The sequence below is a fragment of the Girardinichthys multiradiatus genome, chromosome 1 (genome assembly GCF_021462225.1).
Source record: "Girardinichthys multiradiatus isolate DD_20200921_A chromosome 1, DD_fGirMul_XY1, whole genome shotgun sequence".
Lineage (NCBI taxonomy): Eukaryota > Metazoa > Chordata > Actinopteri > Cyprinodontiformes > Goodeidae > Girardinichthys > Girardinichthys multiradiatus.
The window spans coordinates 26,679,759-26,705,265 of NC_061794.1; the positions used below are offsets into that span (position 1 = coordinate 26,679,759).

Sequence of the window (25,507 nt, forward strand, 5' to 3'; positions counted from 1 at the left end):
TTTCCATCTGCACAAATACATACACCCTCACAAAACCGATTTCTCCCCTCCCCTCCACATAATAGCCTCGGCACCGTACCATATTGATGCAGGGTGATTTCAGAGATTGATTGCTCACAGGCACATACACACAAGGCCACTCTGCACTCATTCATTATATTTAAAGCACAGAGGGACTAATGCTCTCTTAAGCATTGTGTTTGTTCAGACTAGCTTGCTCCAAATACTCTCCTGTTTTCAGTATCCTTTAGATGGCCTCCATAATGCTTGATGCACTGCAGGACTTCAGAGTTGGCACAAAGAAAATAGTGGTGCCCAGTGTGAAAATAGCCCCAGTTTCTCCATGCATGTAGCCAGACAGCGTTATTAATAACATGCCTGTTGCCTGCCTGTTGACAGATAGAGAGTCTGACAGATTAAAGAAAGAGCAGTGTTTGTGCGTGCTTCTCTTTTTGTTTTGGCAACTGGTTTGGCAAAAGGTGGCCGAAATAAAACCATCTTTTTTCTGCCCTATGCACATTTACACTCAGTCATGATCTGTCCTTTGGCCTTTCCACAGCCAGGTCATGGGAAAGGGGGTGGAGGGGGCTCAGTTAACCGAGCTGCCTGCCCCAGCACCAAGTCAGACATGAACATACTCGACTCCTAGCTCAGCACACAATGGGGTCTATTTCTGTAAACGCTCTAGGGTTATCACCCCACTTGCACTGACTCTCTCCCTCTGTCTATTTCTGTCATCCCGTCTCTTTTGCCAACACTCTAACCTACTTCCACACCATCATGGCCGACAGAACCAGCCGGTTAGGTGTTCGTAGGAAGGAGAAAACTCCAGAAACCAAAGCAAACGAGGAGAAGGATAAGGCCAAGGAGAAAACTGTAAAAAACCCAGACAAACCTGGTAAAAAGCAAGAGAAGACCCCAGAGCCGCAGAAGACAGATGAGAAGAAGACAAATGGTGAAAGTGAAGGGGCAACAGGAGCGGCAGCAAATAACAGTGAGGATAATGGAGAGTTTCAGCCCATAGAGCTGCCTCCTTTTGAGATTGTCACTGGGTAAGATTTATTGGGGAACCTAAAAATGCAGCTAGTTTTTTTCCAGCCTGTATTTTGTTAACTATAGTTTAGAAATACAATTTTTGGAGGAGGGACACGACCGGTTTGCACTTTTTGTCTGTAAACTTCCAAGTCTAAAAATAGAGATGAGTCATACAAACACCAGGTTATTATTGTTCCTAGCATCTGTTACCCAAGTCTCTCGTGTTTGAGGCATTTTATCAACAAAGCTGTAGGAAATCTATGTGTGAGCCATCTGCCTCTTTGTGTGCATCATAATAAAAGATTAATGAAGCAAAGCGAAGGGAGAATGTGACACACACCAATCAGGTCAGATACTTTTTATATTGATAGAAACTTGAGATTAACTTGTGTAGCCATGAGACAATATAAAGAGTGATGTGTCACTGATTGTTAGAAGGAACTTGCATGATTGTGAGCAAACATTGATTGCTCTTTGATTGATATGGTGAAAACTCTGACTGTCTTTATCCACCAGGGAGCGGATGAGCCCGTTCTACTTTAAGTTTCAATTCAGGAATGTGGAGTATTCATCGGGCAGGAACAAAACGTTCCTGTGTTTCAGAGTGGACACAGCAGAAGGCAGCAGCACAGAGCCCCTGAAAGGCTACATGGAGGATGAACATGCCACAGCCCACGCTGAGGAGGCCTTCTTTCAACAGGTGATAAAAATCTCTCATATAGACCTTTAGCCCTACAGTAGTTTGCAGTATCAAAATGCTGCTTTGGGAGCAGCATGACCCAATTACCAGTAGGTGGAAAAAAAAAAAAGACAAATGTCTTTGGTATGTTAAGGAAAAATATTTTGTCTTATTTTTATGACTTTTCTTAATTCAAGTCGGGTTTTTAATAGCAAAAAATCCAAAAGTTTCAAAAGCGTCCAAAATCCAAAAGCTGTTTTGCTGCTGAACAACCCTGTAGACAAATTTCAGTATGGTGATGCATTTTGTTCAGTCATAATTTAATAATAATCTGGGGAAACCCTTTCTCAACCCTTTGCACCCATCAGTATAACATATGTGGCTGACATTTGTTCACAATAATATGCAGCTGTTGAAGAAAATATCTTCTCATTTTAAGCTTTGTATTTTTTTCAATAATTCTCAAATCTTTATCTGAATTTTTTTATTTTAATCCATTTTTCCTTATATCAAGACATTCCTTGCCTTAAAGTGGAAAATAATTCGGTTCAGTTATGTTCTTAACACACCATTTTACAGATGAAGTCAGCTCCGGAGTCTTAAGAGTGAAAACAAATATGAATACATATTACAAACGAGTAATAAAATTTAATTTGACTAAATTTTGCCTAATTCAATCTCCTCCTTCAATTCAGTCTAGTTCGGTTTAAAGTTTAGTTTAGTTCAGTCCATTTCAGTGTAATCATCTTGTATTAATATATTTTTTAAATTGTTACTTCAGTAATGCTGACAAAATAAACACACTTCAAGCAATTTAAATCCAATCTACATTTTGTGTGATTCTCTGTCTTCACAGTACACAGGGAGGGAAATAATCTCCATTTAATAGAAGAATACTTCGAACAAAACCAGACTCAGGATGTTTGGTCAACTGGTTGATCATTTGACACCACAACATAAACACAAAACACACCAAGACACACAAATTGATTCATTTCCGACAGTAATGCCAAATACACGAAGCAGCATTACTAAATGACATCTGAACTAGCCCAAATGTTGCATTTTCAACTGGGATAGTTGTGAGACTAAGTTTAAAGGTACCTCCTAAAGTCAAGATGTGAGTAAGTATCACAAAAATGGGAATCTGATAGCTGAATGGTCTGCCTCCTATTCTAATTTAGGAAACTGTAATGTAAGACCATAAAATGAGCTGCCCACACCTGCACAGAACATTTACAGTAGATCTCTTTTTGTGACATTCAGCATACTTTTTTCTCTGAACATCTCCTAGCTAACTGCAGGCTGGACACTTTACTAGGCCACAGTACCTTTTAGAACTTAGATTAAAAAATATTTAGGTAAATACATACAAAACACTACTGTGGCATATACAATCATATCCAGTAAATTTGAATATTATTGAAAAGTTCATTTATTTCAGTAGCCAGATTCACAGGGTGAATCACATTATATAGATGAATTACACACAGACTGTTGTGTCCAAGCCTTTATTTCTGTTAATTATGATGATTTTCCACTTACAGCGAATGAAAACAAGACATTTAAGATGACAATATTACTTCAGACAAAGAAACACAACCATTTCATAATGAAATGTGGGCTTAATGAAATGTTTAGTCACAGCTTAAAGGTTGTTGATTTCAAAAGGCATGTATAAATATATCCAGAATCCATTTGCTCAAAGTCCAGCTTGCAGTTTCCACAGTCAGTAATGATCCCAGAAGCCAAGTCATCTGATGATGTTGGTCCAAAGTCAGCAGAGTCATATAACAAGAAGGGCACTTCCTTAGGGCACTTCAGTGGTCTGGTCATTTTTCTAGTACCTAAAGTTAAGTCTTATTCATTTGGAGCCATCCCACTGTAATCCTGACTTGGATCTGATGGAGAATCTATAGAGAGAACTAAAGACTGGAGTGATACCATCAGGTTTTTCTATGTCAAAGACTTGTAGCTCATCAAAGATAAATCAGCAAAAAAAAAAACGTACAAATAGCTGTTCATCAATTTTAAGACAGGTTAGATTGCTTTAATGCCAATAAAGATTTTTACACTGATTATTGAGTAGGGTTTAAATAATAATAACTCTACATTTTAACTTAAATGAAAACAGAAAAGTTATCTTTTAGCGTTAGTCTAACAATAACTCCATTAGGGCCAAAATTCTTGGTTGAATGAAAAAAATCTTTCAAATGTATAAATATTTTGGCATAACCATAGCACTCTGTGTGTAATGAATCTATATAAAACATAAATGTATTTTTTTACACTTACTGTAAATTAATGTAATAAATTGACCTCCTGGTCATACTGTAATTTATTGCGATGCATCTATATACTGGTAAACTTGAGCCCAGGTGTTTCCACAGGGGACCTGATGTTAAACCCCTTCCATCACAGCTGGAAAATAAAATATTAATGGAAACAAAGTTAGTGGTTGTCACACTAGATAGTGTAGCTGGTCAATCCTTTTTTTTTCTTACTGTTATACAAAACAAAAACCTTACCCGTATCTGAAATACTATCAATTTCCTTCATTCTTTATGCCCTTTAAAAAAATCACATCTGTATATCTTTTTTAGGTTCTCCCAAACTCCTCCAAGGAATATGACGTGACATGGTACGTATCATCCAGTCCCTGTGCAGCTTGTGCAGTCAAGCTGGCCAACATCCTCCAGCAGCGCAAGAAGCTTCGCCTTTCCATATTCTGCTCCCGTCTCTTCGAGTGGGAAGAGCCAGAGATAGTGGAAGGCCTGAAGGCTCTGGTGCAGGCCGGCTGCAAGCTGAGGATGATGAAGCCCATTGACTTCCTTCATGTTTGGGAAATATATGTGGAACAGGAGGGTGAGACCTTTACACCGTGGGAGGATTGCCAGGAGAACTACGAGTACTACGTGGAGAGACTGACTGATATCCTCAAGTAGATGTGAGTCATCGTAAGGTCATGAAATTATATTGTATTAAAGGGCAACTTGGATATTAACTCCATGCGGCTTTTCTGTCTTTTCTGTTTGTTGTTATTGTTGCAGGTCCAGCCTGACTGAACCACAAACAGCCAGCTTTTGACATTATCACTGTTTGGTTTTTTCTTTTTCTTTTTTGCTGTCACGTCTCATGCGGCAGATCATTTTTTAACTGAATGAGCACTTGTGACAACATTTTATACTTTTATTTTTAAAAATTAATACATGAAGGTGCAAAATTTTGAGATGAATATATCAAACAATATGCAACCAGTCACTTTTTTAAGAACAAATCAATTAAATTCAGTTATGAACCATTTACAATATGAAAAACAAAACTGGAAGAAGTTATGCTGACATCCGGTGTCTGTTTGGAGAACTGAAGCACGAACCAAATGATAAACAAAGATGCACTAAAAATATTCACAACTCTAAAATAAATGTGTTTTACCAGGTTATTTATACAAAGCAGATCTACACACATTTTAATGAGTTGAATCTGAAAATGTTGACTATTAAAAAAAGCACCTATTTGCTTGAACAACTAACACTTTTTCATGTAATGCAGACAAGTCACAAGTTTGCTGACTCGAAAGCCATGACAGAGGACTTTACGTTGGGCCCTGGCGATGGCGCATTTGTCTCTCAAATATATGTAACCACCAGTGAACAACATTTTAGGGTTGTGGCAACCACAACAACATTGGGGTCATTTTCAGATAATTCAGTGTAGAAAGGAAACCATTCCGCCACCGTTTTCTGTTGTGTCCTTGCCGTTGGTGGTCACAGCTGAAAACAAAGATGCGGAATTGTTTTCTGTTTGGTACAGCATAATCATCCTTATTAGAGAATTACATTGTAGTCTGAAAAGAATACCTTGCTCTTCCGGTGAAGATATTGGGAGTGGTGTTGTTTCATTGCAACTCGTGCCATTCTCTTCTCCCTCTGCACAACAAATAAAAAACATTTATAATGAGATTAAAAGCTTGTTTTACAAATCAGAAGCCTTGTGTTCAGTATTTACTTGTTTTCATAGATTTGATTGGTCGCTGAAACATCAGTTCTTAATTTTGTATTTTTTACCTTTGTCAGGTGGATTCAGATCTGCTTCAGTGATGTACTCAATCAGAGGACTGGGTGCATCTGCAGCAGAAAATGGGAAGGGTTTTAAACCTAAAAGTTTCAAGCACTCATTGCAAGATAACTGAAACTCTAATGTGTGAGCTTGTAGTTTAAATAAAACATGTCAAAAATAACCTTAAACCAAATCACAGGTTAGGCTGTGTGCAGCTTAACCTACTCAGAAAATAGCCCCAAACCCACGAAACCATGTAAGGTGGTGTTCTACCTACCGTTTCGATCCTTTAACTGAGCCATGGTGAGAAACAGATTGGGCTCCTGTTGCTTGTCACCCACAGCAACTGAGTGACAATAACAAAAAAGTAACAGATTAAAAAAAAATAAATCCTGGTGGCTTTTGTTTGACAAATTTGAACAAAATCGGGTGCCACATATAAACCTTGGACTTCACCATCAGCTACTTCCTACTTTTTTGGCTTTGTTAGTAATGTTGAGCATTTATTGCAGCGATGCATTGCTAAAAAAAGGTGACAGTAAATCTAAATATAAAACGTCTTCTATTCAGTTGTATTTCAGCTTGAAGTTCATGATGCTAATTTTAACTGTTTTATTATGAAAATTTAGAACTATGCATATAAAATGAAATAAAAAATGCAAACCCAGTGCAAATGAGAATGAAACCCAAAGTTGCTGGAGAGGGATGACATTGTATTTGGAATGCCAGACTCACATACACACAAAACGTATGACCTGTTTGACCTGCTCTGGTCATTGTGGTCCTCTATATTATTGTAGTCGCACTTAAGTTTTATTAACTTTTTCCTGCACTACCTTGGCGTAAACCTTCTCAGTTCTCCTCATCCCATGGCCAATCAGTGAACAGCAGTCTGTTCACATTACATGTGGTCCCTACTCAGCCCTGTAGAAAGCCTCAGGCTTTGTAAAGCCCAGGTCGCGATTTGATACAAATTTACCTGGGTAATTTCACTTTTCCGGGGCTTTGCTTTCACAGGTAAATGGTCCTACTCTGGAAATGGTCTTTTTAGCTTTCCCTGGGCTTTGTTAAAGGCGAGGTGTTGTGTGCAGCAAGTAGCTTTAGTAATGGTGCAGGTTACCATACAAATGAATAATTTTTACACCATTAATTTGTCACAAAAAGTAGATGTAAGATGTTTTTAAGCAAGAAAGTACACCTCAAAACTTCATCTGTACAGTCAGTTTATCAAGAATGAGCCAACATTTAAAGGATTTTTCTGAGTTTTCGGAGGAGCGGATCTCTGCTTACAGGCTGGTCTGGATGCTAAGCTATGCTAACCAGACGGTTGGACTGGGACTTCCCCACTAATCGCTGCCTGATCTTGGCTTAGCACTCTGGGATTTCCTGCTACATGTTATCGGTTTGTGGCTTCTGAAAGCGCATATAAGGCGTTTAGTAGATATATGGTGATTAACCACAAGTACCAGAAAATATAACGGAATATTTTTTGCCGGAAATTTGTGACTTTTTAAGTTATTGTTGGCATTATTTATAAACTATTTCGCCACATTCCTGTAAGACAAATATTTTAATGCAGTGCTGATGATGAACATGTTCTGAAGTCAACCAAGTTTACCTGATCATAACAAAAGAAAAATAAGTGTGTTAATCAATGTTTAGTAGTTTTTGTAAATACATTATGCAGTTGTAAAGTAACAATTCTGGGCTGATGCAGGGTGGTAAAAAATTAAATGTAAAATAATGATTTAAACTTTCCCTGCTTATGGATTCAATGCAACTTAAGGAATAATGGAAGGAATTAATCAACTGTATAATGCTAAAGGTGCTCATCATCTATAATTTATCAGTTGACACAAAAAATTATTTATTAACTTTTAAACTGAGTAAAGGAGTAATTCCATCTGCATGAATGAAGGTGTATTGCAGTTTTCTTCACAACTTCCCCATACGTCAATATGTTGATTGTCAATGGTCCTTGGCAATGGAAAAGGAACCTACGAGATTCCCTAGCATTCCTATTACCCGAGTAAAACAAATCCTGGGGCTTTCGGTGGAAAAGGGGCTAATAATGTCCACCCAGGATAAAAGTGATGATAAAAGTCTGAAATATCCAGCTTGACTTTATAAACTGAAGATTTATCCAGTTGATTGGAGAAAGTCACACAAAATGTTGTCTAAGAGCAGCAACTTGGGTACATAATAAACCAGCAACCTATGGAGGGACTTAAAAACACACTGTCATGAGCCCAGTCAGGCTGTAATTCACCTTAGTGGCGAAAGGACCAAAAAAACTTTAATTCCAAACACAAAAATTTTGACAGCATTTAAGTTACACGTTAAGGCTTCTGCTCCGGTTCTGACCAGCAATATTACTCTTATGTGCACAGGTGTCTGCACTCCTATTTCTTCAAACAGCTGTCACCAATATATATGCAACGTCATCATCCATATGTTGTGGTACCCTCCTGTTTAAGTGAGTGTCACTTAAAAGGCTTTTTTTTTTCAAAAAGGTGTGTTTTAAAATCACTTCTTTTCTTTGAAAACAACAAAATGCCCGATTTATTTATGTTTTGTAGTAAATTTGTTTTTACGTTTTCTGGCTCTAAAATATGATAATATGTGCACTTTAAGCTTAAGGGAACTATTGATAACTAGACATTCTAGGCTGATATACAGGACATTAAGAAATTGTACACTTAAAAATCTCAAACCTGGTTTGCGGAAGATTCTTAGGGCAATGCATCCAATGAAAACTGCTATGATACCAAAGAAAAGACAGCCAGAGATAGAAAGAAGGATCCTCCTCTTTAAAACTACAAATTATAAGCATAAAAAACACACAAACAGTTAATGAGAGAATAAGGGATCAAGTATTTACAAGGTAAAAACTGATGACTCAGCTTTACTCACGGAGGTTCTTGGTTCTGTAGGAGTCACTGGGTTTTGAATACAGTGGTCTCTTGTCGCTAAAGCCCTGGCAGGTGTATAGGCTCTGCTCAGGGTCATCCTGAGGTGTGACTGTATATTTCAATGAGGAATAGAGTTCTTTGTCCTCTTTAAACCTGTTTTAGAGAATTTATTACAAAGGAAATACATTTCTAAATAGTAACAATAAATACAAAATTGTTTTTTTTTTTTTTTGTTTCATTACCATGTGTAGTTCCATTTGTTCGATTCATCCACATCACATTGTAGAACTAAGCTGTCAGTGGAAAAGACCTCAGACCAGCCAGTTAACAGGGTTATTCCTGCCTTTGGGCGCTCTGCAATAAATACAGTCATAACTGTGACCTAACATACTTAAAAACTCAGTAAGCTAAAAAAAATTCAGTATAAAACAAACCTGCAATTGTAAGTTTTACAGCTTGACTGTTTTCTGACCAAAACATTGTTTTTGCTCCTCTTTTAACTTGGCATTGATATGATCCACTCTGTGATGTCTTAGCAGAACTGATGTTGTGAACAATTCCAGATGTGTCAATAGGGTTTTTATCTTTGTACCATACATAATTCCATCCAGAGGAGACATTGACATGACAGGTGAAGGAGATATAATCGCTGGTGTGCATCAAATTATCCTCGGGATTCTGCTGCAGTGTGACTGTTGGTTTTTCATCTGAAAGTGGACAATAATAGCAAAAAAAAGATGTAAAATATCAGGAAGAATAACCTGGATAGAAGTTTTAGTACTTTACAGTGCTAAATTTGTAGTAGTTTACAAAACAAAGTAGTATACAATTGGTAAGTGGAAGCAAAATGATAAATGGTTTTAAAAACATTTAAAAGTAAAGCTTTGAAAAACATGGCACGTAATTGTATTCATTACATCTGAGTAAATGTTTTCCAGAATCAGAATTTCTAGAATCTACAATCAGTGCAATACAGTTGCAAGGCTTTTGAGGTATGTCTGCTCATATCCATCAACTTTGCACATCTAGAGAATTACATTTCTGCCAGTTCTTCTTGGCAAAATAATTCAAGCTCAGTCAGAGTGGATTGAAGCATCTATGAACATCAACTTTCAAATCTTGCCAGAGATTCTCAGTTGAAATTGAAGACTTTGAGTCTTTCTGGTGCATTAAGGTAAATGGATATAAATCATTCATCACTTTGTCGCTTTGGCTGTATGTCCTCTGGCCCAGGTTCAACTCTTTTACAGCATCTAACAGATTTTCTGTCATTATGTCCCTGTATGTAGCTCCATCCATCTTCCCATTAACTCTAAACACTTTTCCTCCCTTTGCTAAAGAAAGGCATTCCCACACTATCATACTGCTTCCACCATACTTCACCATGGTAGGTTTATTGTTAGTTTTCCACCACACAAAGTGTTTTACATCTATGTCAACTATTTCAGCTTTCGGTGTCATCTGACCAGAGCATATTCTTATGCCTTTCCATTTGCAGATGAAAGATTGAACAGTGCACCATGAGACATTAATAAGTATTGGATGTACGTTTATAACCCCGCACTGCTTTAAATTTTTCCACAAATGTAATCCAGACCTGTCTGCTGTGTTCTTTGGCTTTCATGTTGATGTTCACCAAGGTTCTCTGACAAGTTTATGAGAGCTACACAGAAAATCAGCATTTATTCTGAGATTAAATCACTGTTAATTCTGTTTACTAATGAGGTGCCTTCTGAATGTTAATGGTTGCATGTGATTTTATTTAGGGGTATCAGAGAAAAGAGGGCTCTATACAATACATATGCCAAAAATTTCAGAATTGTTTTTGCTTACATTTGTAAATATGGACATTGTAATATTGGAGTAGATCTGTTACAATGAAACCAAATAAAATACACAGAGGTTTGTTGTGTAATGAGCCAAAATGTAAACAAGTTCATGGGATGTTAATATTAATACAAAGGACTGTCTTTTATTAGTGGAAAACATTCATCTGACACCGTTTTTACGAGGTTAGATGCTGATAATTGTACTGCTTTATGACAAAAATAGATATTTAAAAAAATTGTTAATCTATTTCTATAAAATTGCTGTTTTTGCTTGCCAAAGTCCCTTTTACTAACTTATCATATAATGACATTACAAGTGGATACAAGAGCAAACATCTCACCATAGACATGAAGTGTGACTTCAGAGCTGTTCTTGCTGCTAACAAACCTCTCCTTCAGTTTTCCCGAGCACGTGTACTTTCCTCTGTGCATGGCTTTAGCATTAGTGATGGAAAGACTTTCTCCCTCATTACTCATAGTGGTAGTGTCTTTAGCATCATCTGCTGGATTTTTGTACCACGTGAATGTCCAGCCAGAGCTTCCTGGCATACTACAGCTCAGCTCCACTCCCTCAGAGGGGAACACATCCAGCCACTGGGTTTTTGGCTTCAGTAAGGGAACAGGAATTTCTAGAGAGAAAGAGATAGAGTAACCATTTTTGACATCCTGTTTGTGGTGGTCCAGCTCAAAAAATAGTGTAACTATTCTGTTTCAGTAACCTAATGTAAATAATAATACAGGCTCCTGACTTGGGCAGAAATGTCTCAATTCTCTCTCTCTAAGGTTTTAAATTATATTTAGTTGTAAGTAAATTTGTACATTTGTTCATTTGTGGGTTCTTATATCCTTTTTTTTAAGAAAAAGCTATTGTCTGATTTACTGGGTTTATTGATTGCATGCTTAGGAAATTACGATGAAACACTCTAATGTTATACTCTACTTGCTCAAACAATCTGTGAATGTTTAATGAGCTTTTGCTTAAATACAAGTATTCCAATACTTTGCTAAAACCTGTTCAATAAATCTTTTGAACCTTATAGTATAATTTAAGTTTAAGCTTGGTCATATATGTGTAAAAGGACTGGACTTACATGCCAGAGCTGAAAAAACATATATTTAGGTGGTTTAAGTCAGGTAAATATGATTTATAAAGTGGCTGAGATAAGTAATTTATTTATAGTTACTACAAAAGGCTAATACCCTGTTTTCTCACTGTTTGACATTAAATCAGAATCAACATTTCCTATTTTACTTCAGTTAGGATCAACTTTCTTTAACATCAGCCATTCACATACACTATTATTCCTTTAAACAAGTTGGACAAAACCAAAATGTGTTGTACTTGTGCATTTCACTGAATTTATGGCCTTATGAGGAAAGGATATATTAAAGCAGCATCTCAATACATCAGCCAGGAAATTAAAACTTGGACACAAGTGGATCTTCCATTTGACCCTAATGACCGTAAACATACCTCCAAATTAGTTGGAGTGACTTAAGGACAACAAAGTCAATGTTTTGTGGTTTTGGATTTAAAAGGCAATTCAGGAAATGTATGTAAGCTTCTCAATTATTCTGGCATTTAGCAAAAATAAATCATTTTGGCAATTCTAACTCACCTAAAAGTATAGTCTGAATTAATCTCAGACAGTACAAAGAAAAGGTTGTGTCTTTTTATACTGCTAAAATTTGATTTCAGCTGGAGGTCCTAATTCACAAATAATTGGGGACTTAAAAAACTATTAAATCTAACTCACTGAAACCTGTAGAAACCTTATTGTTAATTCCTCAACCATTTTCACTCCTGTTATCTTAACTAGCATGCATTTTCACTATTTCAGTTTCTATGATTCAACTTCTGTCACTTCCGGGCTGAAGACACATCACCTCATCTTTCCTAAAGAACTCCACCTACATCTGTGCACTGCCCGTAGAGAGGCGTTCCGCCAAGAATTATGCTCACACCACAACATCCTGTTTCAACATATTAACAACGCATGAAAAGCGGAAGCTCTGCAGTTCACTGAAGCTGAAACATCGTTTATTGTCCTTAATGATAGTAAAAGAAAACTTAAAATGACAGCTTGTTTAACTTGACAACCATTCCACATTTGGTTAAAAAGTAACAGCAAAATCTTCACCTCTTTTGACCTACCTTGAACGTCTAGTTGTACTGTATTACTATGTCCTGTTAATGTTTTTTCACCTCTTTTGGCTTTGCAAGAATATCCTCCTTTATCAGAAAGATTCACTTTTATGCTGATCTCTTTGCCAGTTTTGTGGGGATCGGGGGTTCCATCTTTGTACCATTCATAACTCCAGTCAGAGGAAACACTTACTGCGCAATTTAATTTCACAGTTTCTCCAATATACATTGGGGTAAACAATGGTTTTATGTTTAATGTGGGTGTTGGTATTCTGTCTGAAAAAAGAAAGACAATTCAGAATGTGTTACTGACAGTTTGCACAAAAAGGGCAGTGAGGCAGAATCGGTGGCCTTTTATTTGGTGCACCTAAGCAATTTGATTCAATCGAGTACCTTTCTTTTTTCTACTTTCATTTTTTGAAAAATGAAAGAAGAGCTTAAAACAGATCCAATGCAGTCAAATACTTACAATTTATCTTTTTAATGTAAAGTTAGATCTGTGTGATTTCATAAATGCATGAAAACTTACCATAAACTGACACAGATATGTAGCTGGATTCAGAGATGACTACTCTTTGTTTAAGGTGAGCTTTGCAGGTGTACTGCCCTTGATCACTTGATCTGACAGCTGAGATGTTGAGCATTGACCCTTTTTCATTTTGTATCAGACGTGAGTTATTTTGGAGTTTAGCTTGACCTCTGTACCAGGTAAAGATCCACTCAGAACTGCTCACGTCACAGCTGAACTTCAAGGTCTCATTTTCAAAAACATTCTGCCAGGGACTTAGCAGCTTCAGAATCGGCTTAGGTGGATCTGTAAGAATGTGTTGCACAAACATCTCTAACTTAGATTAATTTTTATGGTTTTATTATAACGTTTTTACCTGATAACTTCCCTAGGTACCAAACATTTATGAGGTGTACACAGTATATTTGTTAACACAGAGTATATATATAAATATGTGCTTACTAGAAACTTGCAGGGAAACAGAGCGACTGTTTGTTCTCAGCGCGCCTCTCTTAGCCACGCATCGATACTCTCCACTGTTGTCATGAGACAGATTTCCTATACTATTGGTACTACTGCTGGGAAATAGGACTTTGTTCCCATTATGATACCACTCATATTCCCATCCAGAGAACACACCAACAGTACATGTGAAATTGATAGATTCTCCAGGGTACATCATAGGGAAGCTTGGGCTTTTGGTCAACACGGGCATGGGCTTTTCTATTCAGAAGGAAGAAAGAAAAAGCAAAATTTAATCAACACAATGTACCTCACACTCTCAGCAAACACAACAAACACCCATTTGCCAATATGGTGACTTATTATTTTGCTATAAAATACAGCATTCACTGTTTAAGTTGCTTGAATGGAGGTTTAGATAGTAAATAGTAAACAAAGATATCATGTTCATGTGCTGTACAGTTTACGCACTCAATACTTGGTCGGGAATTCTTCTGCATGAATTACTGCACCAATGTAGTGTGGCATGGAGGTAATCAACCCGTGGCCCAGGTTGCTTTAATAGTGGCCTTTAGGTCATCTAAATTTTTGGGTCTTATGCGTCTCATCCTCTTCTTGACAGTTTAGATCAGACTAGTTTGCTGGCCAGTCAAGCACTGTGATACTTTGGTAATTAAAGTAGGCACTGGTACTTTTTGGCAGGGTGGGCAGGTGACAAGTCCCGTTGGAAAATCAAATTAGCATCTCCATAAAGCTTGTCAGCAGAGGCATGCATGCTCTAAAATGTAGACTGTTGCACAGACTTTGAACTTGACAAAACACAGCTGGAGGTAAAGCATCTTGGATTTTGTGCCTCACCACTCTTCCTTTAGAATCTCATACACTGACTTCCAAAAAAAGGCTAAATTCACTTTCAAGTTAAACATGACCTTTGAACCACTAAGCAAAAGTATTTTCCTTAGCCCTTCCAACATTGTGTCTGGTTTAAGAGTGGCGTAACACAAGGAATGCAGCTATTGTAGCCCTTCCTGGATATGTCGGTGTGTGGTGGTCCTTCAATCTCTGACTCTTCTGCAATAAACTCATTGTAAATCTCCTCTAAGTTTTTGAATAGGCTTTGCTTTATAATCATTGCAAGACTGGAGTTACTCCCAGTGCTTGCCCTCTTTGCATTCAACTGCCCATTCATATGCTTGGATTCAGCACTCTGTGACGAGTCACCTTCTTTGAAAATTACATTTTGTGACTTCCCCTCCCCGTGCTGCACAGCTGTTGAGTCAGCTGTCTTCCCCATGACTGTGTAGGCTAACAGTGTGCAAAGTGCGGCCCACAGGCCATTTGAGGCTCCAGATTCAAGTCTTATTAAATTGAAAAAGTTAAATATAACAGAAAGTACTAATCTATTCTTACAACTGGGATATTTTAAATCAAAACAGACTACTTTGTTAGTTCTGTTCAGATATTTATTGTTGAGTCCCAAATTGTTTTTTGCACTTTTAAAGATACATATGTGGTGTATCTTCAACTCAGTGAATTTGGCCAGCAGGGTAAAATGTTTGGACACCACTGGTACAGGTATAACATGGGCATAACACAACACTTGTATTAAAAGAGGTCTTATATAATATTCCAATTGTCAGGGAAATAAAAATGTCATCAGCCGTAAGCACATAATCATCAAAAGCTGAAATAAATGCTTGTAATATCTTGCCCTCTGTATATATTTGATCTATGTTGTATATGACTTTCATTTTTAAAATTGAAAAACTAAGTTTCAGTTATATTCACATTTTAGAGATGTTTCTAGAGCTTTCAGTAATATAGATTGTAGAGTGGATATGCGACAGGTTTTCACTCCACAACTTAACTTTGGAAAAATAATTACCACTTCTTTATTAAAGTCTTAAAAAATACTCTTGCAAATACACATTCTTTGAGTAAGGACAATTTACTTTTTGCAATTGATTTATTCTTCTTCACCGAGTCCGTTTTTTCACTATAAGCAGCATTTATATGGACTCTTTCTCATGTCTAATGTATATCTCTTTTTACAATTCTACTTTAAAGTGTGGATAATAAGTTTTTGTTTAGTGTTTTACCACATTTTGCATTATATTATGTGTGCCGGACTACTGTTTGGACCAAACAATGCCGGGGGACATTAAATGCATTAATTGCATTAATTAATTGTGCAAGATTTCAATAGAGGTCATATTAAGGCTTGAAATATGTCCCTTTTCTGCATTGTGTACAAACACTGTTTAGCCAAAAGTATATTTGTCTACTTTAACATGTCCATGAACTTTGATGACATCCTGTTCTTAATCTATAAGGTCCAATTTGCTGTTGTACCTTCCATTGCCAGCAATAACAACTTTAACTATTCTGTAAACATCTCCCACAATGTTTAGGAGTGTGTGCATAGATAGATGAGAAAACCAGAATTGCAGCCTCCGTTATAATCCATCCTAAAGGTGTTCAAGAAGGTTGAGGTTAGGACTCTGTGCGGGCCAGTGAATTTACTCCAGTATTGGGTGGTGTGACCGAATACTTTTGGCAATGTAGTGTCCATAACCTTTTTCGGATCATTTACATGTCTACAAAGCTACAAAGTCTTAAACACGCACTTCTTTATATCATTGCTGTTTGGACGTGTATATTGTGTGTGCTTTGTTTTGGACATATGCTTATAACATAAAGTTGTGCTAAAATTGGACTGCTGATAGACATTAAGAATCTATTTCACACATTTGATTAAGGAAGTGACGTTGTGGGTTCTACCTAGCTGCAAAAAACATTCTCAGCTAGCTGTAACTGTTTGGATCCTGTCACAGCAACAATAAACACTACTGCCAGAAGTATTTTTAGAAACAGTCACAGAGCACAATGTAATCTGGTAGTAGCATGGTTCAACTGTCGTGTTCTTTGTTTTTTTTGGGGGTCTTTACTGTGCATGATCTCATTTTATATGGGTACAATTTAACTCTGGGATCTTGTCATCAGCTCAGGGAGCATTGTGTCAGACCATAGTATGTTATGCGTGCACATATTATACAGCTTTCCCTTACTTAGTACTCATAAATAGGTAATTGAAACCTGATGATTTAAAAATGCTCATATTTGTTTACTGACATTAAATCAGACTCAACTCTGTTTATGGTCAACTAGGATTACCAAAAATATGTCAATATGCTAGCAGAATAATGTCAGAATAATGAGAGAGATAATTTTGTTTTGAGAATTTTCATTAACTCTCTTTAAATTTAGAGGTTTACATACTTTGCTTTATTTTTGGTGGAATTGCCATTAAACTATATGACTAGGATCACGTTTTTGGTTTTCTTCCATAAGCTTCTCACAATAGTTGGCTGAAATGTTGGCCCATTCCTCTTGACAGATCTAGTGTAACTTAGTCAGGTTTATAGGCCACCTTGCTCCAACACACCTTTTCTAGTTTTCATTGGACCTGACATCGGGGCTTTTTTACAGGTACTCCAAAACAATGATTTAGCTGTGTGTACTAGTTAAGGTAGAAAAGCACATTAAATCGTGACCTTTTCGGATAAGTATTCCTAGGGGCTGTCGTAATACTATATTTTAGACAGCTGTTTTTAAACCTTTCAGGTTACCAGTATGTAGTTTTCTTCCATTTTAAGACATTGGTTCTTTCCCTTGTAGGATTTATTTCATATATGTTTTCAAAATGATCATTATTGTCATTTTGTTTGATTCTTTAAGAAGACTCTAAACCTCAGTGGGACTTATTTAGGCATCTCCTAGATACTCTCTATTAGTGAAATTCACATTGTTGTGTTCTTAACTGGACTCTAAGTAGTTTTAGGATTCTTTTAAAACTTACAAATTGTAGTGTGTTCATGATTTTTTGGAATACCGTAAAACTAATGCTAGACAAAAACATGAAAACTCACCCCGCACATTGATAACTACTGGATTACTCGGACCAGACCAGACTTTTCTGGATGTCAGCTGAGCTTTGCAGGTATATTTTCCTCCATCTTCGTCTCTGACAGAAGTGATCTCGAGAGATGGTCCTTCTTTCAGATTATGTTGGTCCCTGTACCAGGTAACTGTCCATTCGGTGCTGGGTACTTCACAGCTAAATTTCAACACTTCAGTTTCAAACACATCTGACCAGGGGGTCTCCAGCTTTAGAGTTGGGGTAGGTCTGTCTGAAAGTATGCATCCACAAAAATGTTTTCAAATTAAAAACTAAACAAACTCATGAAATCACCAGCATTTAGAAGAATACTTGTGAAATCTTCATACTGCTTGTAATGAAGTCTAAACCCGCAACAGATTCATGCACCAGAACTTACCAGCGACTTGTACTGATATGTTATTACTAATGTATACTGGTCCTTCGCCTCTCTTGACTTTGCATTCGTACTCTCCGTTGTTGTCATAAGTCACAGAGACTATGATATAGTTCTTATTGCTGGAGCCTTCGATTTTCGTCCCATTGTGATACCACTCATATTTCCATTCAGAGATTAAGTTGACATTGCATGTGAATTCGATCGATTCTTCAGGGTACAATTTGTCATAGTCTAGTTTTCGGATTAGAGAGACCTTTGGGTTGTTTGCTATTTGAAAAGAAGAAAGAAAAGGAAGCATTTTAGAATAGGCTCTAAATATAAGAGTGCTCAAAGAGATGGACAAAAATGTAGCTTTTTAAATCGGGGGTAAGGGAATATAATCAATCCTGTAAGTAATGCAAACCAATTTTAAAGGTCATCAATCAGTCATTAAAAACAAACTTTGTTGTAGAGCTCTTTTCATTTAGTCAAGTGTAACGTAATGTGCATCGCAGAGGCTACAGACAGACCAACATCTTAAAGGCCCACAAATGATCAAAACAAGTAAACAAGCACACACAAAAATAGCTAAATAAACAAAACAATTTTAGAGAATGAGGACCTGAGTAAACATGGGAGATAAATATAAAAAAATATGAAAACGCTAAAATTCTACTAATGTAACATAAATAGTAAACAGAAATACAGTGATCGAAATGCGTAGTAAAATCTAAACACATCTAAATACAATTAAATAGACATTTTAATACTTGCTAAAATTGCTATTCACTTAAAAGGGAATAAAATAATTTTTCACAAGTACATAATACATGACTATTAAATTAAACTAAAAGGTTTTTAGCTTGCTTTAAAAAAAAAACAAAAAAACACTTTCATCTTCCCTGAGATCTTCAGGAAGGCTTTTCCACAACTAAGAGACATATTAGGAAAATAATGCCTCAATGTGAATTTAATTCTCACTATAGGTAGCAACAGTAGACCCTTACAAGAATACCTAAAGGGCTTGGAGACCCTGAACGATAAAATCAAATCAGACATGTTGGGTGGACCAAGAACATTTAAGTGATTTAAATACTAATAAGAGCACTTTGAAATCTATTCTAAAATGCACTAGTAGGCAATGCAAAGATCTTAAAATTGGCCCGATGTGTTCTTGTTTCTCAGCATACTTGTAACTTAATTCTGAAGTAGCTCTAATGGAGCTATTGTTTTGTTTTGGCAGACCAGAAAACAGCTAACAGCAAAAAAAACAATACCACATGTTGGCATGTACTAAGGTCTCTGCACTGGACAGAGAAAGAAATTATCTAACCCTGGAAATTCCCCTAAGATAAAATGAAATTTGTGACATTTTTAACATGATTCAGAAATTATATATTTCAAACAACATGGTAGCAATGTTTTTTTTACCCGATCTGTCTTAATTGCCAATCTCCATAGTTGTGCTGTGAGTTTTTCTCTCTCACTGTCAGTGCCAATAACTATATGGTCAAACTTAAATTTTGTATTTATAGAGCTGAAGAAAATGATCTGCTAACTATAATTTAGTACCATGGGTCATTAGTGGGCAACATAGTGTGACCAGCATAGCTATGAATATTGATGTTGCCTCTCTTGATGACACCACATGATGGTAGCTGTATGAAGTAAAAGTGATCAAAAGCCTAAAACTGAGCTTTGGGGTTCTCCATAAAAAAACGGCTTTATACATCGTGTGTCCACAGTTTAGGTGAAGAAACTTTTTTAAAAAGTGGACACATTTTCTTGTACTAATGCATATTTAATATATAAAAAGATAGATGGTTAAAAACTCACGATTAACATTTAGACTTTCTGTGTTGCTGAATCCGGAGATGACTGATCTTGATTTAAACTGGGCTTGGCATGTATATTTTCCTTCATCACTTTTAGTAACTGTCTTGATGATGAATGATGATCCTTTTTCATTCATAGGTTTTTGGTCTTTGTGCCAGATGATATTCCAGTGAGAGCTGGGCGGTTCACATCTAAAACTCACTGCTTCACCTTCGAACACATCTGCCCAGGGAGTATCCCGTTTCAGAGTGAGTGTGGGTAGCTCTAAAAAAATACATCAGAGTCATAATGAGCTTTAAGACACTGAAAGGAAAGAACGAACATCAAAAATGATATCCTGAACACAAATAGTGGTAAATAGACTTAATAAAACTCACCAGCAACTTTGACCTCAACCAGTTGACTAGTTTTAGTATCATCGCCCTTTCTCTGGTCATGTCCTTTGCAGGCATATTTACCAGTAAGATCTTTTTTATTTGCAGTTATTGTAAGCACTGAACCATCACCTGGAAAAGAAAAATCTGCATTTTGATTCAGCGGTTGACCATCTTTCTGCCAGGTGAAGGTCCAGCCAGAGCTGCCGCTGACATTACAACTTAATATCACTTTCTCTGACGTGAAGACATCTGAGGAACCGGACGCTAGGTGCAGGCTAGGCACAGGAGGATCTGAAAATGAATGAAAAGTATTAAAATAAGTTCAATGATGGTAAAAAACAAAAAGTACCCTTAAATGTATTCAACTGATCCAGAATGTGTCCTTACAATAATTTTTTGCCCCTTCCTGAGTCAAATCATATTTGTTAATAATTAATAATTTACAGACAATCAAACTACATTGACTTTGGTATAGCAACCAGACAGTAACATAAATTATATAAAATGTTAATAAAAAACATGGGGACTGATACACAGGTTTGATGCCCTATTATAATATGTAAATTCCTGTGTGTCATTTCTCATTTTTTCATATGTCTCTAAAACAGTCAAACAATAACACCATAATGGCACATTTTCTTATCCCAGACTCCAACTGCCCCTTTGACGAACATATTTAAGGCAGTAATCTATTTTCTTTTTTAAAATGTAATTATTTAAAACTAGAAAGATCACCACCTCTTTCATACAAGTTGCAAGATTACAAGAATAGGTAAAAACAAATCCCACCATAGGCAGTTGTGGCCATAAAAGTTGCATCCGTTTCAACTGGAGGAGTTGGGCTAACTGGTAGAAAAGAGAGGATACATCAAAGTTTAGGTTAGAACAGGATTCTGGTTCTATCTACATGTCGATGGTGGATTTACAAAAGAAATCCTGTAAATGGTGGAAATTCAGACTTTAATCGACAACTAATGGACTGAGGGTTAGTAGCAATTATTTAATCAGTTTTATCTGAATGTTATAGTTTTATATGCCATGTGAATGAACCATGCTGAGAAAGAAGTGTTCCTTTCTTTCTCGGAGTTCTCGATGAGATCCAATGTTGCACACCCCAGGAAAATTTGAATCCAGTTAAATAAACATTTTTGATTGTAATACAGTAAGATATAAAGTTAGACAAGGGTTAACAAACTGAGCCAAAATCTTCTACAGCATAACTATTGGGATTTTCAGGAGAGGGCACTGGGTGTACGGACACTATATTGTCACCAAACCCATGACAAAAAAGTACTTCATGTTCCTCATGTTTAGTTCCTAAGCATAACTTTGGTCAGATTCTAACCTAAATATAACACATGTACAATGCACATTCAATAAAGTTGTTCACAGGAACATGCAAACATATTTTGTGTACATTTTAGATAAACAGAAACAAAAACAAATAAGGAAGTGGTTTTAAGTAAAAAAATGCTAAACTAACTTCGAACTAGCTATCTTGTTAGACAGAGTGTAAGATTGTTTAAGATGTGTATTCCTACCGCTTTCCTGAGCTGCACAGACAGTGGTCAAATCTATTAAATCACACAAGAATAAACAATCAGTAAGAAATAAAATATGCAATCATAGTTTAAGTCTTTATAAATATAATAAAAGTCTTTATAAATATAAATGATTGTGATTTAAACGTTGAAAAACTTACATATAAGCACGAAGACCTGTAGAAGCCACATTTTCCATTGAGCCTCACATGAGGAGGTTGTGTTGCTGAGCTGAGTCATTTAACTCTCATGCAATGAAGTGCAGAAGAGGAAATAAGCCTGCAGCCAAGAAGGGTGTGGCAAAAAAAAGAAAAACTTCTGATCTCACCTTAGTAAAGCAGCTTTCATGTCACTTTGGCATCTGCTTTTTTTTTTTTTTTGGTCCGTTTCCTGTTGCTTTCGCAACGTTTCCTGTTGGTGAACCACACTCAGAAGGTTGAGTGTTTTGCATGCTGATTTGTGCCGAAAACTGACAGAGAGTGTGAGGAATTGAAAGAATTGATAATGGGTGATTTTGATGCTGAATTCACCTTTTTTCGCTGTTAGAGAAGCAGGCTCTAAAGGGTTTGCTGAAGTCAGATCTAAAATATGAGCTGCATTATTCATTCCTGTTGAAGAAAACGGGTAGCATCCATAGTGGTTACAAATATAAGATGAGCAAAACATAATATTTTCAAAAACCAAACTGAGTACAGTTTTAAAGATCTTTTAATAATGGTACCTGCAAACTGATTTACAGTAGGTGTACGAGTGAAAACTAATGCTTTTTTAAGACTCTTCTGAAAACCACAAACTACTCTTCTTTTTGTCTTCACCAGAAAGTAGTACCCATAAGTTCAATTGGAAAGAAAACATCTGTTTACTTCTTATTTTAAATACATTTCAATAATTTGTAATGTACCTATATACTGCAATAAGCTGTAATACTGCTGGGTTGTGAGGGTTTGATTGCTGGCGAGGTTGTTGACCTTTGTCACCAAGAACAACTTCCTTCCTGTCTGAGATGCGCAGGTTTCTACTCCCGTCATTTTTATCAAATCAACCACTAGGTGTCACTATCGCACAGAAAATTATACAGCATGTTACTCTTTCAAATTAGATCTTTCAGTCTAAAACAGCTGGTGATGTGGAGGTTTTGGCTTCATAAATGAATTAATTCACAATCATACTTCACACCTTAAACATTGTGGTGCAAATACAATGATGGTGAATAATGTCATAGTCTGTTGACATTACTTGCATCATCACACATACCGGGATAATCTTTGCCTGATTTGTTTTATAAAAAGTTTTTGCATAATTTTAAAAGCATCACAGTTATATTTTAAGTCCTGCATTTTAAAACTTGACATGAACTGACAAAACCTCAACTTCTGTTTAATCAAAAGCTATTCCTAGAAGTCCAATGATTATAGAGAAACGTTTTAAAAAATAGCGGAACACGTTTTATTTAAAGAGTTTCAGTAAACAGCGCATCCACTCAGTTGTGACACATTGGTGCATGGCACGCCGACTTTGTACAGTATAGTTTGGCTTTGTTTTATTGCCACAAAATGATTTTAATGGGACAGAATTCCTTCAAACAAAATGACTAAACATATCAGTTGAAAGCTTAATCTTGAAGTTCACATCTGTTTCTTCTTCCTTTCTTTTATTTTTCTAGTCATCTTTTTTTTTAATATATGGAAGAGGCAATTTTGAAAAAAAAAAAAAAACAACTTATTTGATGAACAGTTTCTGAAAAAGCATTTTATCAATTCACGTGTGTTTTGTCTGTGCAGAACAATTAACGGCAGCAGATGCTTCAGTTTAGGCCTCAGCACAAATGTCCAAATCTGTCTGCTCCATTTTCTCAATAATGCATTTTGGAGTTTTTAGACCGGTCTCTAAAGCCAACAGATTAAACGATGTACTGTTGCATCTCAGTCAATTAGACTGTTTTAGTAATAATGTAATTTTTATAGTTATTTTTTTCAAAAAGTAAATTTCATATATTTGATATAATCATTATAAACAGAATGATATACTTCAAGCATTCATTTCTGTTCATTTTGATAATTATAGCTTACAGCCAATGAACAATTGAATAATAAATAAGACCAATAAAAACAAGATTTTTATTACAGAAATGTCAGCCTATTGAAAAGTATGCCCTTGTACTGTACTGTTATTGCAGTCAATACTTGGCATGAAGGAAGTCAACCTGTGGTTGCTGAGGAGTTTTAAGGAAGCCCAGGTTGCTTTGATAGCGGCCTTCAGCTTGTTGCCCTTTGTGGGTCTCTAATCTTCTTCATTGATTATAAATGGAGTTTAGATATCGGGGTCTTTTCTGGATATTCAAGCACAGTGATACCATGTTCTTTAAACCAGGTATTAGTATATTTTGGAAGTGTAAACAGGTGCCAAGCCCTGCTGGAAAAGGAAATCAGCATCTCCATAAAGCTTGTCAGCAGAAGGAAGCATAAGGTGCTCTAAAATGTCGTGGTAAATTGTTCAGCTGACTTTGGATTTAATAAAACACACTGAGCCAATATGAGCAGATGACACGGCTCCCCAAATCATCACTAGTGTGGAAACAGACCAGGTAGGATTATGTGCCTCATCATTGTTCTTACAGACCCTGGGAGCTTGATTTTACGCATCCAATGCAAAATTTATTTCCACATGAAAAGAGAAGTTTCAACCACAATGCAGTAATGCATTAATTTCCCCTCCAAGTAAGATTTGTCTTACATTGTCTCTGGTGCAGTAGTGGTTTAACACAAGGAATGCTATCTTGTAACCTGTATCCAAGTCTGGGTGTGGTTGAAACATTGACTCCAGCTGCAGTCCACGCCTTTGTGAATCCCTCAAATTCTTGAACATGCTTCGCTTTACAGCCATTTTAAGGGTGAGATTATTTCTGTTGTCATGGCACATATTTTTACCACAAAGTTTCTTACCACTTTACTTTCCATTGTATGTTTAGATACAGCACTAGGTGAGCGGCCAGCTTCTTTAATAATGACCTTCGGGTGACTTACCGCGGTGAAGTTAGTATGAAGTTGGATATTGGATATTCAAGCCTCCCGTTTCGGCCAGCAAAAGCAGGCTGATTCCGGGCAACTGTTCTCTGTTGTCTCGCTTCTCCTACGCACGGTGGTTCGCTTAGGGGCCGTCGATAAATGTCCGAACCAAACACTTGGGAGAAACGAAAATGAACAACTTTCATGTCTTGAAACCCAGTGACACAAAATTCATGTCAAATCATCATATTAGACGAGAAAGATGTGGCACACTAATTTATTTTGAATTTAAGTGCATTTTCTATTTTTTTATGAATTTTTAATATTACAATTCGCCATTTTTCTTCAATAGTTTTGAGATTATGTGACCAATTCACACAAAATTACTCTTAAATCATCCTACTAGACTGGGAGAAGGAGGCACACCCATTATTTTCTCATTTAGATGGATTTTCTATTTTTTATGAATTTTGTACATTAAAATTCACCGTTTTTCTTCAATACCTTCCAGGTCATGTGACCAATTCACACAAAATATGTATGAAATTGTTGTACTACACTGGATAGATGAGGCACACCCATTATTTTCTAATTTAAACGCTTTCATATTTTTAATGAATTATTTACATTAAAATTCACGGTTTTTCTTCAATAACTTTCAGGTCATGTGACCCACTGACACAAAATCTGTCTGAAATTGTTCTACTAGACTGGATAGATGAGGAACACCCTTTTTTTATTCCATTTTAAGCATTTTTATATTTTCTTAGGATTATTTTTTGTTCAAAATTAGCAATTTTCT

The 25,507-nt window shown here is 36.4% G+C and overlaps 2 protein-coding genes across 3 annotated transcripts; one reads left to right on the forward strand and one right to left on the reverse strand.

Annotated features, from left to right (window-relative positions):
- Positions 1–680: 680 nt before the first annotated feature.
- apobec2b (apolipoprotein B mRNA editing enzyme, catalytic polypeptide-like 2b) lies at positions 681–5,156 on the forward strand. Its single transcript, XM_047361125.1, has 4 exons — positions 681–1,052; positions 1,552–1,735; positions 4,318–4,661; positions 4,765–5,156. The coding sequence occupies exons 1-3, from the start codon at positions 781–783 to the stop codon at positions 4,657–4,659; spliced, it is 798 nt and encodes a 265-aa protein (XP_047217081.1). The 5' UTR covers positions 681–780; the 3' UTR covers positions 4,660–4,661; positions 4,765–5,156.
- On the reverse strand, positions 4,890–21,974 carry LOC124865483 (hemicentin-1-like). Of its 2 annotated transcripts, XM_047360610.1 has the most exons (19): positions 21,862–21,974; positions 21,701–21,733; positions 20,949–21,005; positions 20,160–20,450; positions 19,783–20,046; positions 17,968–18,234; positions 17,560–17,820; positions 13,631–13,891; positions 13,190–13,474; positions 12,670–12,936; positions 10,856–11,143; positions 9,120–9,392; positions 8,928–9,039; positions 8,687–8,838; positions 8,488–8,589; positions 6,051–6,119; positions 5,782–5,841; positions 5,575–5,643; positions 4,890–5,487 (listed from the first exon to the last, which is right to left on the reverse strand). In XM_047360610.1, the coding sequence occupies exons 1-19, from the start codon at positions 21,938–21,940 to the stop codon at positions 5,423–5,425; spliced, it is 3,255 nt and encodes a 1,084-aa protein (XP_047216566.1). In that variant the 5' UTR covers positions 21,941–21,974; the 3' UTR covers positions 4,890–5,422. The 2 variants fall into 2 exon arrangements, with proteins under 2 accessions (XP_047216566.1, XP_047216558.1); XM_047360602.1 differs by having other exon boundaries at positions 4,890–5,643; positions 21,862–21,973.
- Positions 21,975–25,507: the final 3,533 nt, after the last annotated feature.

Coding starts and splice junctions, on each gene's coding strand:
- apobec2b (XM_047361125.1), top strand. CDS start 781: ATGGCCGACAGAACCAGCCGGTTAGGTGTTCGTAGGAAGGAGAAAACT. Junction 1,053..1,551: donor CCTTTTGAGATTGTCACTGG/GTAAGATTTATT, acceptor TTTATCCACCAG/GGAGCGGATGAGCCCGTTCT. Junction 1,736..4,317: donor AGGAGGCCTTCTTTCAACAG/GTGATAAAAATC, acceptor TATCTTTTTTAG/GTTCTCCCAAACTCCTCCAA.
- LOC124865483 (XM_047360602.1), bottom strand. CDS start 21,940: ATGACTCAGCTCAGCAACACAACCTCCTCATGTGAGGCTCAATGGAAA. Junction 17,821..17,967: donor CATATCAGTACAAGTCGCTG/GTAAGTTCTGGT, acceptor GCATACTTTCAG/ACAGACCTACCCCAACTCTA. Junction 5,842..6,050: donor TCAGTTAAAGGATCGAAACG/GTAGGTAGAACA, acceptor TTTCTGCTGCAG/ATGCACCCAGTCCTCTGATT.